At 34.8% G+C, this 18,697-nt stretch overlaps 3 protein-coding genes and 1 long non-coding RNA gene across 5 annotated transcripts in view; 2 read left to right on the top strand and 2 right to left on the bottom strand.

Moving 5' to 3' along the window:
• The window catches only part of Myo95E (Myosin 95E), a 105,816-nt gene extending 101,789 nt beyond the window's left edge, over window positions 1-4,027 (top strand). Inside the window, exon 25 of the mRNA XM_087342686.1 lies at window positions 182-4,027. The gene's annotated coding sequence lies outside the window, so the exon portion shown is untranslated. The remainder of the gene's footprint in view (window positions 1-181) is intronic.
• Window positions 4,028-6,821: 2,794 nt separating this feature from the next.
• Window positions 6,822-10,448, bottom strand: LOC110829919 (uncharacterized). The gene is made up of 3 exons (XM_022064149.2): window positions 10,245-10,448; window positions 9,051-9,214; window positions 6,822-8,908 (listed from the first exon to the last, which is right to left on the bottom strand). Exons 1-3 carry the CDS (start codon window positions 10,273-10,275, stop codon window positions 8,225-8,227), a joined length of 879 nt encoding a protein of 292 aa, XP_021919841.1. The 5' UTR covers window positions 10,276-10,448; the 3' UTR covers window positions 6,822-8,224.
• Window positions 10,449-11,199: 751 nt separating this feature from the next.
• Window positions 11,200-17,816, top strand: LOC147875192 (uncharacterized). Of its 2 annotated transcripts, none has more exons than XR_015533613.1 (2): window positions 11,200-12,131; window positions 12,484-17,816. It is a non-coding gene; the product is annotated as an uncharacterized LOC147875192 (long non-coding RNA). The 2 variants fall into 2 exon arrangements; XR_015533612.1 differs by having other exon boundaries at window positions 11,200-12,363.
• Window positions 14,153-15,230, bottom strand: LOC110829920 (mitochondrial import inner membrane translocase subunit Tim17-B). Its single transcript, XM_022064150.2, has 2 exons — window positions 15,134-15,230; window positions 14,153-14,777 (listed from the first exon to the last, which is right to left on the bottom strand). Exon 2 carries the CDS (start codon window positions 14,750-14,752, stop codon window positions 14,252-14,254), a length of 501 nt encoding a protein of 166 aa, XP_021919842.1. The 5' UTR covers window positions 14,753-14,777; window positions 15,134-15,230; the 3' UTR covers window positions 14,153-14,251.
• Window positions 17,817-18,697: the final 881 nt, after the last annotated feature.

Below are 18,697 nucleotides of genomic sequence, written 5' to 3'. Positions count from 1 at the left end.
ATTTAATTTAATTTTAATATTGATTATTCTAAACTTAATCAAGGGGTCCTAGAATCATTAGTGCTCTTTGAGGAATCTGGCAAGGTCCATGGATGGTAATTATTATTCTTAATAATAATATTCCTCTTGTCACCCCTCTTACATGGTGGCAGTGTTTCTAATTTATGTGTACTTCTTGCAGGTCTCCGCTCAACAACAATATTTTGGAGCAATTATTTGGGATAGAAAAATGTGAGAATCTCTATATACAATAGTGTACAGCATGAATAAGGATGATCTATACTATTCAGTTTCATGTTGAAAATCCATAGCGAGTTGTGTAAATATGATGCCATAAAACCTTAACAGACCTGAGTGAGTGTGAAGTATATTTAAATGCACATATGATGAAGCACCATAAAGCAATACGTTGAGTTTTCTCCTGGTATTGCAGGAAAAAACTAAAGAAATACTTTAAAGACGTTTTAGTGAGTACTGGAGAAATCAGAACAAGTTACAAAATTTAGAATATGGTAGCTGTGTTAAAAACTACTTTCATTTTCAGCATTTTTTATTGAGTATTGCAAGAGAAGAAAGAAGGAAATTCTAGTCATGGTACAAGAGTATCCAACTTGGAAATAATGTCCGATACTCTGAAATAGTGGAAGATATTTCAATCAGAAAAATAAATGGTAGGGCATAAAGTGTTACAACCATCTGATCAAGCTCTATTCTAATGTACGTACTTCAAACATATCCAATACATGAAAGCAAAGAAAGATTGCAAAAAAGTAAGTAATTATAAAGAACATTTTCAGGAGAACATACGTACTGGGGAATGGAATAACTATCTGCCTGTTATAAAAGCTCAGATACTTTGATTGAACTTTCCTTGTCCAAATTTTCCACATACTTTAATTTAACACATAGTACATTGTTACGAACCTCAGATTATAAAGTGGAAGTTGTAACAAGGAAGGTTGAGTTATTCTTTAATTGGACCAGTTGTAATGGCCCCTTAAGCAGTAAAAATCTTGTTAATAGATGGAGTAGCTTCTAGAATCTTCATCTAGCACGTTTGGTTATGCTTTTCTCTGCTGCATCATTCTCACACCATTTATATAGACTTTAAAAAAATCAAAGAAATACCTGGAGAAAAAAATATTCATAGAGGTCAGGTTATCTGAGAAAATTTTATACTTGTATATGAATAACGGTAATTGCTACTGAAAATGTTTTTCCATTTATGGTTAACTTCTTTACTTTGTCTTTTAAGAGGAAAATATTGATTAATATATATTTAATTTCTTCCAAATAATAATGTGCCAGTACCAAAGATTGAGATTTGACCCATTATACACTAAGGTACACATTAGGTTCAGTGCTGTTCTGAACTTCTATACTATGTTGTTTTCAGTTTAGTTTAGCAAGTACCTCGATTACATTTACACCATCAACTTAACACTGTAACTCACACTGAGATTTTTGTAACTGAAATATCACTACTACTTAATCCAGGAGTCTCAAACATGCAACTCCCAAATTGAATGTTACCAAATATAACGTTTTTATTGAGTAAACGATTTTAAGATGATAACATGAATTAAGGTAAGATTCGAAAGAACACAGAGGAAATTAAGAAAAGTGTGCGTTGGTTTTATATAGTATGTATCTGTGCTGTATGATCTGAAGCTTTCATCACAACTAAGTATAATAAATTCTTCTTGGCTACAAGCTGTGTAAGGTGGGTTAATGAAGAAAACACCGTTTCAAGAACCGTCTTCATTCTCGTCCTCAAGGTACTGTTGTAGGTACCCTGAGGATGGCAGTGAGTATGTAGACCGCTGTCTTCTGGACAATGATCACTGTATTTATGGAGGCAGCAAGCACCTCTGAAATGTCAGACTACACAGTGTAACAACTCAGAAGATGGCCATATTCTTCAGTTCCTGTGTTTGGCACAGCTCTCCATTCAGTTACACAAAATTGTTGGAATAGATTATTGTTACAGAATGTGGCAGGGGCCAGAATAACACATATAAATCTTATTGATTTGCATTATTTTATTTGTATATTCTGTTACTCTTTCCTCCCAGGCTGCTTATAAAATGTACCAGCTTTTGTTTCTGTGTGCTTTGAGGCTCCTTGATTAATCATTTTATATCATAAGAAACTTCCCTACGAAATGCCAATACCATTAATTTTGATCAAATGGAATATGGTAATTGTCCTTCCACCTTACCTTACATCAGAATGTTTTGTTGATGTCAACTAAACCTTATCACTGATATACATTGGACATAATATTTTAAAATAATTGTGTTTGGTGCTTAGGAGCTGAGGGTACTTATCTGTCCTAAACATGCATTCATGTGGAGAATGAAAGATATTTGATTGAAGCTTGAAATGGGAGAAACATAAGACAAGGTTGTTATTTGTCATACTGTATGGATCATAATGCTCATATTAATTTGGACAAAATTAAAATTCCATATATGTACATCATCCAGTATCCATATATCTTTCCTGCCTTGTTTCTGCCAAAAGGTGTCGCAGAAAAGGTATACAAAAAATGTTCCTCTTGGAGAAAGAGCCCTGAGACAGTTATTGATTTTTTTAATAACCTCTGTATATATAACAGTTGATACTTTCATATGCTTTGTCAGCTGATTATGATTGTATTAAGCTGAGTAATATTGCTATGATTTGTATTTAATTCTGTTAACAGTGTCTGTGACTGATTTATTGTTACATAACATTACATGCATATTATCAAAAATAAGTTATTTTTCATAAAGTAATATAATAATTTTCAAGCAAGGAAAGTAATTACAATGTGTACAATTAAGTTGTTATTAAATATATTTTGTATTTCAGTAAACATATGGTGTCAGTTGAGGACAACAAAAATATTGTATTTCCTTTATTCATTTAGTAATAGGTTTTCAGAAAAAAATATGCTGTATCAATTCTTAGGCGCCATCAGATGTAACATGCACCCGTTTCAAATAATTATTCTCATTTTTATTTATGATGCTGTCAGAAACTCAGACTATATAGCATCAATCAAAATCCAAAATTATATTATATTCATTATATGAAGTTTTAATTTTGTCATAAAATAAGAACCGTGAAGTGTGTTCCAACTTTCTGTGATATTATACATTATTTATAGATGTCATTCCAACTTCTGATACCTTAAATTTCACGAATTACCACAAGAAATATGATACACTGTTCCTAATAAAGTTATATGGTCATTAGCACATTACAACAAACAATAACTGCTGTTTATTCAAAATAAAATGTTATGACTGAACAAGCCAGGAAGTAAGGCCTAGAATAAACTTAATTACAGATCAGAATATTATTTGTACATTTTTATGATCCATACAGTCTTATTCATCTAGATCATTCCATGAGTCTTTTTATTCTTATAGATTTTTTCTAATTGAATGATCAATTTTTATCAGTATGAACAAGCATTATCTTCTGGCTCATTTCCAAGCACCAATACTACTTTTTCCCAATAATTATCTTTTATATAGTATGTAACCTTTAACTAAATTCTTTAATCTATGCTTATTGTATTCTAAACATGGCTGCTTGTTCAGCATCTTTCTTCATCATGTTAAGGGATGGTATAGGTAATAGAATGTAAGTATAGATCTGTGGTATGGTTTAGGATTGTAGTGTTATTTTGTGCATCCCATTTATAAAACCCCATCCATCTTCATCCTTTTATCAGTACCTTTATATTGTAGTAAGATGATGCCCACATTTTTAAAAAGAACGTAGGATTAAACATTTTCTACATCACATAAAGCACAGATCTTTCATTTGTTCATCCCCATGTTGCAGTCACCGTTGTTCGCACTTGTTAACGGAGAATATTTTTTAACTTGAGGATGGGCAAGTAGGAGAAAATGTGTAAATTAATAGTAATATAAATAATGTACAAAAATGTTGTCAAAAATACTTTGAAAGATAAAAAAATGTATGGTTTCTTAACAATGAGAATTTTTATAATAAAAATATATACAGTGTTTGAATTGTGACTAATATTCCTTTTTTTTTACCTGGTAATTTTCCATTTCCCAGTAAAGCTGATGTAACATTTGAAAGCAATGTCACTGACTTACTATCAGCTTAAGCGACAAGAAGGTAAATTGTGAGATGTTAATTTTTAATTCCTAAAGAATAAACTTGGCTGTGAGATTTCAGCCAGTAAAGTGGCAACCTGCTTTAATGTTAGGGTCCATTCTCTATACAGAGTTACTGTGCATTAAAGTTTATTTGAATGTTGTATGACTGTTTATTTATCTTGCTGCAGATCTTTCAACCTGCTGTTGCTGGGTTCATGACATGAAGGCAGTGTTTCCCTACTCATTCTCTGAAGACCTCTGCTAGTTTACAGATTCACTGCCATTGTATAAACTGATGGCTTCTTCCTTCTGTTCTCCTCCTCCCCCTACTTACATTGCACATTACTGCTTTCTGCACAAAGGTCTTGCAAGGTAAGTCAGTTACACTTTTAATTATGTGATATGCCCTCATAAATAGCCTTTAAATGTGAATGTTCATTGTGGGTGATCACAACATCTTACATTTTAATGCTACATAAAGACATTAATTTTTATATTGTCCATCAAAATGTTACTAGTAATCATTATATTTATGCTATCCTTACCTTCTGGAAGCTGTCAGTCTCCACATTCCTGCTCAAAATCTGAGAGATTTCTCTATGTTCAGTTTTAGCCATTCGATTAAATAGTCCTACTAGATGTGCAACAGTTGATAATGTTGTCTGCGGGTACTTGGACATATTCAAAATGAAAATTGTTACAAGATTCCTGTCTTCTGGGTTGTTCATTGTTACACTTCATCACATTCTATAATAGTCTAATTTCCTTAATTTATTTAAATTATTATTACAAATATACTAATGTATTTTGTGGCAATTTTTCTTGTATATTAGCATCCTCCATACTAATGTATTTTTATGTTATGTTTGTTATTACCCTTCTGTATTTATTACTGTGTTTGTGTGCTCATCTCTTGTGCTGTATCTGTAATTGGCCTTCTGGCTGTTGATACAGCACACTAATAATAAAGAATTGAATTATTACTTGTACTGTGAAACTCAAGACAGATTGGTAGTAGTTTCCACAAAATTAACTGCTTATTTACTAGTTCATGTATCAAGAGTCTGGGAATTGCTGTAAAAGGAACTATATAAAACTCAACCAGCTCCAATACTTATCAAAAATGCAGAGGCAGGAAGCATTATGGAAAACTATAAACATTCAACAAATATTTCTAGGTTCAAATTAGTACCTGCTTATGTTTATTAAAAAATAATTCTGGAAACTGTTTGAATTTAAACTGAAGGTAAGGGAAGTACTGCAGGTGCTCTTTACCCTTTGAAACCATTTAGTGAGAGTCCGAGTCCCAGACCACCAATGTTCTCAGTGTCCGTGTAGTTTGGAGCAGATCAAATGAGGTCACAGACATCATCAACCAACAGATTAAGAACATTCAGCAGGGTTCAACCCTATGACCTTCTATGCAGATGAACTCATTAGCTAAATTTCATTTTATTGTTAGATTATTGCTTTATCTAACTATAACTGTTTAATAGTATAAGGTTTTAGGACAAGATGTCTGTGCAACAGAGAAGCAGGCTTTTACCAATCAATAAAATGGCTGGGTCTGAACTGGATAGCTTGAGATCATTCCTCTTTGCTAACATCAGGATCTGTCTTCTCAGTATCAGGTGCAGAATCGCTCAACAACCCATCAAACCTATCTGGTAGGTGTCAAGAATGCTCTTCCCTGGAATAAAGGCAGCCAGAGCATGATATTGACTACTCTCCTTAAGTGCTATCACCTGAGAATGTGCAGAACTTTGCTTCCATAATGAAAATATGTAATTTTTAAATGTTTGATCGAACAACCAGCATTGTTATTACTGGTCAATATTATACAATTCTTAATGTTCATGTCAGTATTGTGTGATTCACAAATAACACTTCCTGGGAAAGTGTTTGCTCTTACAGCAATTATAAATTTTAATAAATCCGGGGAAAAAAAATATATTTTGGTCTATAACATAGAATAGTTTAAATACATATATATGTTTGCAAAAGTTCATTCATGATTTTCAGTTCTGTTTGTCATTATGAACATGGCAATTAATGTCATTGGTGGTCTTGGGGTTTGTGACACCATGCGGACTTGTAGGTTGGTATCAGTGTTTCAGAGGAACATAATTTATATTTAGTGAAAGAATGGAGGCAGAATATTTGTGTAAAATATTATTAACTAACCTACAAGTCCATATGGTGTCACAGTCCACACGACCATCATTGACATCTTAACCTTGTGAAATCTCGAATCTCACATAGAAGCTGATGGTACTGTATGACAGAGTTCTACAATTCTCGAAGCCATCGCTGTACATGCTGCAGGAAGTAGCTATTTGGATTTGTCATACTCCATCTACAGGCTGGGTAGGAAGTAAGTAGGCATTAAGAAATGATTATAACCTCTATATTTCTATATTATAACAATTTCTCGATGCCTACTTCCTTCCCACCCACCTGTATACTGATTTATGTTTTCTCATTTTGTAACAGAATGTGATCTTTGGCAGATTGGAAGGCAGTTATGCATAACTTATATTTTTGTATAAAAATGTGCTTGCTTGCTTGCTAGCTAACTAGCTTTATCAAGGGGAATCTGAAAGAGACATTATTCAAAGAAATTTGAAAGGCCAATTCAGTCTGATTCATTTAGTAAGAAGTGAGAACAATGATATTATTTTGAAGACAGAAACAAAACATGTTACATAAATTTTATTCCATCATTTACAAGGAAAAAGTAGGTTCTGCAGCTCTGAAATTATGTACAAACTGTTTTATTGACTTTGCTTGTTTGTTTTACAACAGAATCTGCCTCATGAAATAATATGGAACTTCCATACTCATAACCTGCTGTTTCAAGACATTGATACCGAAATAACTCCTGGAAAGTGAGTTTGCCAGACATGTTTGCAAAAAAATTATTAAGCGGTAATTGGTGAGTAAGCAGTAATATTAATGTAATATCTAAATACCTTATTTCAACCTTAAACCAAACTGAACCTCTTCAAGTTATAATATACATAGGTGGCTGTCTTCTGGGTTGTGTTGTGTAGTCTGGAAACATCGGTAAACTTCTACCAGACTACACAGTGCAACAATCCACAAGACAATCTTCAGACTCAAATCCTATATAATATACATATTGTGTAGCTTACTTTGTATAAAATCTTTTTTGTTAATAACCACAATAAATTGTTTGTCTACTTTATAAGCTTAATATATTAGTTCAAGTGACTATAGTTTAATTCATAGATACATATTTTACTGGGACATGATATATTTTATTATTTATAAAATCTTGCTGTCCAGTGTTGGCATCCATTTGCAATATTGTCCCATAATTCTAGTTTTAGAGTTTATAAAACCATTTCTTTATAGAATATACACTACTCCATTCTACTAAGAATGAAAGACCTATTCAGTGCATGTACTAATTGCTTTCGATGAAAGGTAGCTTTTATAATATGACGTTAGTATTAAAATCACATGATTTTATACTTCCAGTTGGTTGGACAGCAAGCTGTAGAAGAAATACTCGACATATGTTATGAAAAATAAATAAATAGTTGTTAGGAAAATGATATTGGTAAGAATCTTAAAACCTTGCATACCATGCAGTGTATTGGAATATAAAATCATGCATACAACAGTTTTGTTTGTATGCATGATTTTATATTGGTAAGAAGCATAAAGAATAATTTTAAAGATTCTTATGAGTTAATAAGAAAGCAATCTGTTTCATAATGATAACATTTAAAATATGCATGAGAAAGGCATTCCACGAAATCCGCAGTGCAGTGTCGGACCCCGTATCCAGCATCCCAAAATTCGTATTTTTTTCTCAAAGTCTTCAAGCACGATGTAATTACAGTTAAGAGGTAATTTGAAAGTTTAAAATTATATTATACTTATAAGCATCTGAAAACAAAACAAAAAAATATTTATTTTGTCTGTATTAAAATCTCCCCTGCATAAAGGTTCAAAATCCAGAAATTTCGAAAATCCAAAAAGCCTTAGTTCCCAAGGTTTCTGGATGAGGGGTCCAGTATTGTATTAAAAATTTCATAGGTCAAAAGTATTAGATAACAGGTTGAGATGATTTATTGTGTACCTGTTTCTTCAATTACTGAATTATTAGTAGTTAATTCTTGGTTATTTTGCACAGTTTTTGACAATGAAACTTCCTCTTCAAGTTTCTCATTCTCCTTTGTCAGCAATTTCACTTTTTCTTCATATTTGATTTTCAATTCTTGGAAAATTCCCAGTTGATTCTCATACTCAGCCTTCAAATCAGAATTCAGTTTCACTGCTTCATCCATTTGTGTAATCATTAAATTGTGCCTCTGCCTCTCGTCTGAAATTTTTCCTTCCATCAACTCAACATCATTTTGTAGATGTTGTACCTCCATGTTGCGGATATTAAGAAGATCTTTTGTGATGGCCACTACTTCCTTCAGTGATTCTATTTGGCTGGTTAAAGCATTATTTTTTTTCTCCTGATTGTCACAGAGGTCCGTCTTATCCTTCAGCAGTTCACCAGCTTTCGTTAATGCTACACGCAGTTCATTATTTTCATCTGTCAGCTTTTCCATGTTGGGAATTCCTGTGTTTAGAGATAATTCATTTTCATTAGTGTTCTCTTTACTGGCATCGACAGCTCCATCTCCTACTCCAGTAGAAACCTTGCTTGTAGGTGGAGGAACAGCAGTTGTTTGCAGAATTCTCAGTTTCTTTTCTGCAAGCTCAAGTCTGTTCTTGTAATTCTCACATTCTTCAGTACGAACCTTTATACGAAAGAGAGACATACAGAATATAAATAGATGAGAAAATATAATACTAAGAAATTTTTATGCTAATAAAGCACAGAAATTTTATATAAAAATATGCTTTCTAAATTCTGGCTGAGGTTATTGGTTTGAATCATACCTTCAGTTCCTGTTCCAGACTTATAATACGATCACGTAATGTCTTTTGTTCCCTCGCTGAAACGCAATCAGTCTTGTCCAATGTTTCGGCAAGCTCGCCAACTTCTTCATTTCTCCCCACTGTCAGTTTTTGATTGCTATCTTCAGAACTCTCGGCCGTCACACCTAAGGTAATAACAAGTCATTCTTCATTCTCTTTGTTCATTTTAGTTTAGTATATAAATCGGCGCCCAGCGTCTTTCTGTATGTAAAAAAAGTAAAGTAAAGTAAAGTTTGTCCCACTATACGCCATGTAGGCGTTTGGGGTGAGTGAAGGTATAGCTCCTCTCTTCCTTGACCTCGGCACTAGACGGGGGTGAGTGGTCAGCATCACGCCCCGGCCGGCTTTACCCCCGGGAAGGGACCCCGGTACCCATTGTAGAGGAGGCTGGGTGGGCCCCAGAGCCGGTCTGGACGCAGAGGCTAAAGGAAAAATCCTCTGCCCCCGTCGGGGATCGAACCCCGGTCGTCCAGCCCGTAGCTAGTCACTAAACTGACTGAGCTATCCCGGCTCCTTTCTGTATGTAGCGTTCCAAAGTAGGCTACGTGCCATACAAATGAACTGTTTATTTCTTCTCTGTTTAGTAACAGAATCCGCAATTCAGATGCAGATCAGAGTTGCAATATAAAATAGATGCCCGGATTCTGAAAACATTTTCATTATTGAGTCTGTCCAAATTAGCAGCGGCTACTTTTTGACAAGCCGAGTATGCAGTCGTCTTTTCAAAGAATTTCCTGCACCATAGAGTGAGTGAGTCCTAATTAACAGCGCTGAATCTTACTAATAAGAAATACACAGTATTTTAAATACCTACTTATATTTTTATATTGATGACGGTTTAATTTTATTTTTAATTTTCATATTTATTAAAGTAAAGTAATGCATTCTGTTTACATTTCAATTTTATTAAGCTTAAATTTATGTATTTTTTTCGTGGGGTGTATATCGTAATAGGATTTTATTTTACCATTGGAAAGGCTGCGAGAATCAATATACCTCAGATATTAAAGATCTAAATACGATATACTGCTCTTTCAAGTGCGCAGAAGCTTTAGATAAATAATTGCTGATTACGATTTAAGATTCAAAGTAATTTTATAGAAGTAAGAACGTGTTCTGTGAAACTTAAATAATTAATTTCAAATCGTTACTCACCTCCGAAGAAGCCCATAATTCTTCTGTACATGCTTATTTTGGTTCTTGTGTCGGAAGAAAGAAAACAAGCTCTGCAAAATGAAATCTAAATATCGGATGAGGAGAGATGCTGTAACACAGCCTAGATTATATATTTTACAACGCGTGGTTCGCTAACGATTTCCTCGTGGCTACTGTACTTCAGTTTCTGTACCCTCTCTCTTACACAGGATTTTATTTTTAGTCACAATCTAAAATTACACTCAAGAGTTCGGGACAACTTCATTTCACAGTGCTCAGTATTTTACAGTACGCCTCGAACAGAAAACATTTTAACGTTGCAGTTCTATTAAAGAATGAAATGTGAATTATAATTTATGCTCCTTCAAATGATGTTTGGAAAATTAACGATTTTACCTCTTCAGTTTCAGTAAGCACTTTGAAAATTAATGTTTACATGCGAAATGGTTATCATATGTAGGTTTTTGACATTTAAAAACTAGTCGATTTAAATGCTTGGAATATACGCTTCACCCACATAATTAGCCTACTATTGTCTTTCCGTATCAGAAGGTTAGGTCCCTTGTTGCATATATTTTATAATTTGTATGTTTCTTTAGAGTTCTAAACTTTCTCCATCTTGGTTGTTGTTTTATATTGATTATATGCCCTGTTCTTCAGATATGATTAGCTAACCATAGAGTTGATCGTTTTATGGTGGCCATGAAAGGTATTCCTGTCGCGCCAGTAATCGAACCCCGTTCGTCCAGCCCGTAGCCCATTACGTTACCGAGTCCTTAAAATGCATTCTTCCTAAACGAGAAATTATCCTACTACCATGGCAACGCTGAAATGCATCCACATGAGTCTTGCGTGTTTGGCTCCAAGTGTTGCCAGATTAGACTTGTATGACGGATGTAGGAGGGTCTTACAAATTTTCAACCCTGGAACCATGCCAGCTTTGTGGTAAAGTAGTTGCATTGTTCTACTGAAGAAGAAAACTTCCTCTTTAACCGAACTGCTGACTTCACAGTGCCAAAAATTTGTGATTGAATATCCTCTCTTCTCATTGTGTACTATTATTAGGTTATATTAACTTACTGGTTCAAACAAATCATTGTAGAATCTGAGTCATCACTGCACAACCAACATGGCTAAATTTTCAGTTACGCCCTCCTCCCCCCTGCCTTTCGCTTCCGAAAATGTGTATGCCGCCCTGACGATGGTGGCAGTAAGCACCTCGGAAACGCCAGTCTACAACTATCAGACTACACGACGTCAGAAAACAGCCATCTTCAGGCTGATATTCCTTATTTCAGAAATAACATATGTTTCCTCGTAGGCTTAAAGATGGTCTGCAAATATTTTTGGATTCATTTAGTGCACATCTTGCAATAGTTACAGTAATATGTCATTTGCCAATACTACCTGTCACAGATAAATTTATCACAGATGTTATTTGAAATAATGCTCATATCCTACTGAATGAAAGTTTCATGGAAGCAATTTCTGTAGAACATATAAAACACACCTAAAATGTGGCTTGGTAACACATGGGGCTAGGCCACCTCTGGGACCTGCACTCCCTAGGGAGGTATTTTCTCCCACCCCCACAGATCAATGAACCTGGCCTTTTAACAGTGTTTTATTATTGTTCTCTGTGTTTATGTTCAGTACATATGAATTATGAAGTAGAGGAAAAGGATATTTAGGCACTGGTCTTTCATAAGAACAGAAAGCAGTTGAATAATTCTACAATTTACAACAGCTGTTATCTTCAGACTATTATTAATTCAAATAATCCTTAAGAGATAAGCATGCAGAGTGGTGTCAACCAAAGTCAAAGCTTACGCTAACAGCAAGTGCCTAAGTGTCTGGAGCTGGATAACAATGGACTTTACATGACTGGTTTGTATGGAGTACCCATCTAACCATGAAATAAGACTTTATTTCTTGAAGTGTTAGTCAGGCTAATATGGCTAACATGCAAATTCTGTTCATAGTTTACTCCAAAGAAAATTAAGAATAAACCTCCCACAGCCATTCTTCTGCCTTGTAAGACACTTTTGGGGTCACTCATGTTGATATCCCGCCAACTTTAACAGCTTTTACTACTGAGCATCAATGCTTTTTTGTTGTGGTAAACCATTACGCAGTACCAGCACATTTTCTTCAAAATACATACATAATAAAATAATCAAACGTCACAATACGTTAAAATTGCCAAACAATTTAAAATTACTGCTTCTTTTTTTTACAGAAAAGCATTGCCGAGTATTATTTCTTTATATCAAGTGAATGTGTGTGGGAACCAATTCACTAGAAGAGGCCATATTTATTGTTGAAAGAAGTGATTCTTCAGGAACATGGTAAGTGGCCACAAAGTCAAATAATTATTGTTCTTGAGTTTGTCCAAAATGGTAAGACATATCTGGAATAATGACTTCAGATACCTCAAAGAAAGAATGTAGATGAAACAGCGCAGAACTATTTCACACAAGTTTACCTTTTGTGTTGCAGTAAACATCACTAAGAGTGCCATATATGATGCTGATATCTGCATCCAAGTTTCATTATAATTTGTAAATTTATATTCCTTTGATGAAAGACTGTTAGGTTACAAGCTGCAGCAGGTGGCTACAAAGGATCAGATTTGTTATGCAGCAGCCCTGAGGATGAGAGCAGAGATTATTCTTGAAACGTTGGCAGAAGATATGGTTTATTCACCATTCAGCTACCTGTAACTCGAGAGTCTTTCATCAACTTCAGTCGGCACAAAAGCTTCACTTTATATTCCTTTATTGAAACCCAGTCCTTCCGGATCCGATGGCCACACCAAAATCCTTCCAATTCTGGTTGGCAGAAATGCAATGGCACACTGTGACTGGCATAACCACATTGATGAAAAGTAATCGACTTGTTGCAGAGATAACTGACTTGTTTTTTCATACTATGAAATTGAAAACAATGTATTTCATACCCACTGGCTAAATATAATAATATATTTCCAGTTTCTTTTTTAATACCTATTCATGGTCTTAAATGTTTTGTTTTAATCCTATAATTTACAGAAAATATTTTGTAATGTAACAAAAGTAATTACTAGGCCTAACTGCTTTCAAAAATCAAGTTCACATCCTTAAACTTCCTCACACCTTGTGAAGGGGATAGTGGCTTTGTTTCCAATATAAAAAAACAGATACTGACAGACAATTGTATTTTCTCTGATTAAACTGAAGTACAAATTGGCATATTGGTACTTCTCACAACAAAGGTCTTCTCTAAAGCCACGCCATAATCCTGCATCGAACTACTAGGAATGATACAAATTTCACAAACTTCAAACGTGCATTCAGTTTGCATAATGGCAAACCTGACAAGCTGCAAATAAAAAAAAATTAGAACATAGGCTTGTGGTTTGTTGTATCATGTAGTCTTATGGCCGTATGCCCAACATTTTGGAGAAACATGCTGCCTTCATCTTCAAGAACTTTGAGATTTTATCTTTACTGCAAATTCAGAACTTCTTATATTAAACAATGTCTGTAAACTTAATAATTATGTGGTTGTGCTAATAACACTGCTGTTACAGTAAACTCTGCTTTCAAGCTTAAAGTGTATGTACAAAAAATACCATCATTGAGGGCTTCAAAATCATTTGAATCAATTGCAATTTCTAAACATTAAAAGAGATGAAAGAACATGTAAAAAAAACCTGACTACTATATTTTTAAATTACAGCAAGAGAACAGAAGCTTCACTTTACATTGATTATATTAAATAACATTGTTTACATTTTGGGATCTCTACTGACTCATCCAATTTCAATACTTTCAGTGATACAATTCATAATTTATATGTCAAACGTAATAAGAAAGCATAGAAAGTGAACTGCAACAAATATTACATATTCATTAAATTGTGACAAATGGGAAGTAAAGAAACAACTTTATTCTCACTACACATATATACATCATAAACTGTATTCCTTTCATTTTTGTAATTTGGCTATTAAAATTGTCCATGCACTAATAATTAGGTTGCTGATGAAAACCAGGAGGTGGCCCTAACTGTGAAGGATCTTCCAGGATTGGGTTTGGTGGTTTGAACTGCTCTGCAGAAATTCGTGTGAACAATATTCCTACACCTTCAATTAGAGCTAAAAGAACACCTCCAATTACAGCACTGCCTGCCATTGCTGGTAGACCATTTCTTGCTGCTAAAATACCACCAGTGGCTGCACCACTGATTATAGAATTCCAAGGATCCTCTTTCTTTCGAAAATGTACCAAGGTACAGTCGATAGTTGAAAACATGCCTCCCCATATTGCAAAGTTGCCAGCAATTATCGGTGAACGCTGCTTAATAGCTGCTAAACTACCAAGAAGACGACGGTTCATTCCACTCGGTGCATTTCGGAAGCCTTTTATACTCTGGAATACAGCACCTCCAATGCAACCCATTGTAAATGCACCTCCACAGTCATCGACAATACGCCATGGGCATGGCTCACGAGCATATTCCTCCATAATTGTGATCTCAGAAGGTTAATACCTAGAATTAAATCATAATGCAAGTTAGACCGATTAAGGTTATGTACGAATCAGACATCAAAACTATAGACAGACAATTAAATAAAGCTCGAAACAAGCGTAGAGTTAACATCAACTGGATGTTCTTAGAAATTAAGTATCATTAAATAGACAACTTTCATATTTTAAATATTTTTCTTCTTGCTAATGCTATTATGCAGAACACGAGAACATGATGAAACAATGACAATGTTGAGTCTAGCTCCGACTAAGCACCAGGATATATTTTCTAAGACACCTTATCCTTAAATTAAAATGCTTCAGCATTCATAAACGGAAGACAATACCCAAATTACAACTGATTTTTACCGAAATTACCTGACCATTTCAATTACAACAGTACAACCAACGAACACCATAAGGACCATGCGTATTCCGTGGAAGGTTTGTTTCTGTATCACCCGCTAGGTGTCAGTGTTATCAAGGTTCATTCAATGGAAGAAAACAAAATTTCCCACGGTGAAATTGAAATTGCAATTGAGAACAAACCAGATTTTCATAAGCACATCCAGCAAACAACGAACAGACCATGGATTGTGAAGCCTTGTTAATTTGTTGGTAAAGCCGAATGTTTCATAGAAAAGTACCGTCACCGGACTTTAAGGTTATGAGAAAAACACTGTATATACTTCAGCCCTGAAAATGGAGACAGCATGTTTCTCTGCACCAGGAGACTCGTACGTAGGGGGCAGAGGTAAAAAGCAAGTGACCTCACCTAAATAAGTGAATATTAGTCATAACAGAGTTGTGTAAGTGCCAAATAACGTAGACAACCAAACCAGCCAGCACAGGCAAATGCTGTTCAAGAGTACCACGGTAGAGGACAAGAAGAACACATGAAGGAGCCGCTGTTAGGCGGTTTTACTTTCAACTATATAGCGACATAACATTCCAATAGACCAGGATGAACACCACATGGGCAGTGGCAGGGAGTGAGGCAAAACAGGAGTTACTACAATGCTGCTCTGAAAGGTGAGCTATAGGGCTTAACAATCTTACTCAAAACCATGTCAGTGAATGCAAAGTAAGAGGGCATATTAGTTTTAGCAGTTGTAACAGAGACATTTGTAAAGGTCTTGGAGCCGATGAAACTATAACATACTGTAGCAGCCACTCGTTAACACACCTAAAACAAACACATGGCCAAGCATAGTAATCATGACAGAAAATTGTTTTCAAATTCCAGTGGTTATTAATTTTCAGTCAAAATCAACCTTTCTGCAGAGTAAAAGGCTTCAAAGAAAAGATAACTATATATATATCAGTCAATACCTTTGTGTCAATTTAAACTTATAATGTTAGATGGAATCATATTGAATAATTTTAGTCCTGCATAGTACACGTCTTTCTGATACCTAGTAAGGTTAGCATTCAGCATATAGAGGTCATATTCATGTCTTGTATTTATAGAGACTTTGTATTTCGGAATTTATTTGGTGCTTTTCTGTGCTATGTACAACAAATAGTAGTGAGAGTAAGAATTCACAGGCAAGGTTAAGTAGGCCCTATAAGATGCATTTTTGTAACTTCTGCTACTATTCTAATGACTTTTCTTTTGGATTATAAATGTTTTTCTGCTGCCTTTTCAATTGCTGTAAATTATAACTGCATATGACATGGAACTGAAATAAACTAATTTAAAGTAGATTATGTCCATGAGTTACATTTCTTGACCTTCAAAGTGACTTCAATTGGAAAACACATATTCAGTATATTATCCCTAAACTAGGCTTATCATGCTTTGCTATGAGGTTGTCACATCACTCATGAAAACAGAAACTTTAAAATTCATTTACTTTACTTACTTCTGTTCTATAATGTCATATGGAATTAGTTTCTTGAGAAACTCAACAGACAGCAAAAAATTATTTTACATCCGAAAGAAAATTATTAGAAAAATGGCAGGCACTAAAAGGAGAGTGTCATGTATGGAATTGTTTAAAAATTGTAATATTTTCCCACCATCCAATAAATTCTCGCTCTCATTATCATCATTTATAGCGGACAACATAAGAAAATTTCAAACAAACTCAGATATTTGTAATGGAAATACAAGATACAGATATAACCTTGATGTGCCAAACACTGACCTCTGTAAGTATCAAAAAGGTGTTTACTATAATGGAATTAAGCTGTTCAGTAATCTTCTGCCCACTATAGAAAGTCTGAATCATGATACGAAGTTTGATCCAGCACTAAAATAAAGTATGTCCTATCTCACTTATTCCACTCTATAGAAGAAATTACCTGAACCAAAAATTCTCAATTATTATAATTACATGTAAGCAATAGTGGTGATGCTTTCTTGTAAAATTATTTTTGCAGTAATACTGTAGTACACTGTAAATCACTGTCACAATAATTTAATTTATATTTATATAAGAAAGAAGTATTGTATTTGTGATATGACATGTACATCCATGACTTAAGCCTGTGAAGGATCTATGGTATGTATTGAAATAATTTCTGTTCTATAACCTATATTTAAATGAATATACATTTTGTTTTTAGTAGCAAAATCTATTTATTTCTGATCTTATTGTTTGTTTGTTGCCTTTAAACCATTTGTTCAATCTAGCAAAGTCATCAACACAACATTGAAAACAGGCCAGCTGGGGCATGTAGCACACGTGGATGAGATTTTAATTGCATAAAATTGACAATCGTAATTGGGCGGAAGTCAAGTGAATTTGTTCCAGGTGACAACATAGTGGCTTGTCATGTTCTTTATCCAATTCAGTATCTGCCCATGTTTTCAAGGTGTTTGACCACCAAACCCCACATCCACCTTCCCTGTCAACCCACCCACTACCCACGCTACCCTATCCCGGAATGTTCGGCAGCCAAATCTGTGGCGTAACAGAATTCTTTCAGACAAGAATTGGTTAAAATATTACCACTGATTTGCATAATTTTCTTTATTAAGAGGAACATGTTGTTAAAGCACTGTACTTGTAAGTCAATGACATAACGAATATAAAATTAAATACTTTACTGCAAAGATGTCTAGTTGCTTTTTTTCTGCTGTTTTGTGAAATTTAGTGATTTATTCCTCCTCTTCTGTAACAGCACAGGAATGAATGCTGGCAGCCCTTGTAATCCCATGCATTGCACTTTATGTTTGAATGCATCTGTTAAAATGTAGCATGTGTTGGTAGGCCTGAACCAACATCTCATTGTTCCTTTAACTCTTTCAGGCCTGAATTATTTTAGGCAACGCAAAACAATAATTTTCCATACATAATTAGAATAATATTCAAACGTAGAACTGACTAGTAGAAAGGTCTTAGGTTTTAGAACAGGTGAGAAATCATGGGATTGCTGACAATAAATGTATTCTGCAGTTACCAGGTGTATCACAAAAAATATATAAATAGTTTTAGAACATGACGACAGACTGGTGGGACGATCCAGAGATCAAGGCCAGCGAACGAAGAAGCCCTGAAGAGCATTGCCAACCAGCCGGGATGTGGGCAGACTAGTAAAAACCGTGATAATCTTCGATTGTACGAGTAAGTGAGCAAGCCGTCTCTGTATCAGTAACCATTGGGTATAGGGGAATCCAGGACTTTCACAAGACCTGGAAAATTTATATTTTATGTAATATAGTGCATATGAACTGAGTGTTGCTCCACGATTGACACACGTCGCGTCTGAAGGGAGTTACGAATCCGATAGCATGATATCCACAACGCGAGAGGCTGGTTTCGCTGGCGTTCGAGCTTCGAGTCTCCAAGAGGCGTGACTGAGAGAAGGAGCGACATCCACGGAGTGCTGGCTGCAGGAACTACCATCACGTCAAACTCAAAAATAGTGATCTGTGCTAAAACAGTCGACGAGAACTGAGTTTAAATGCTGAAGTCTAACCCGGTGTCCTACGTG

The sequence above is a fragment of the Zootermopsis nevadensis genome, unplaced genomic scaffold, assembly GCF_977971745.1.
Source record: "Zootermopsis nevadensis isolate Lab colony 2312 unplaced genomic scaffold, Znev_1.0 Znev_ptg000001l, whole genome shotgun sequence".
In the NCBI taxonomy this organism is placed as follows: Eukaryota; Metazoa; Arthropoda; class Insecta; order Blattodea; family Termopsidae; genus Zootermopsis; species Zootermopsis nevadensis.
This window is presented reverse-complemented; position numbering and strand designations above follow the sequence as displayed.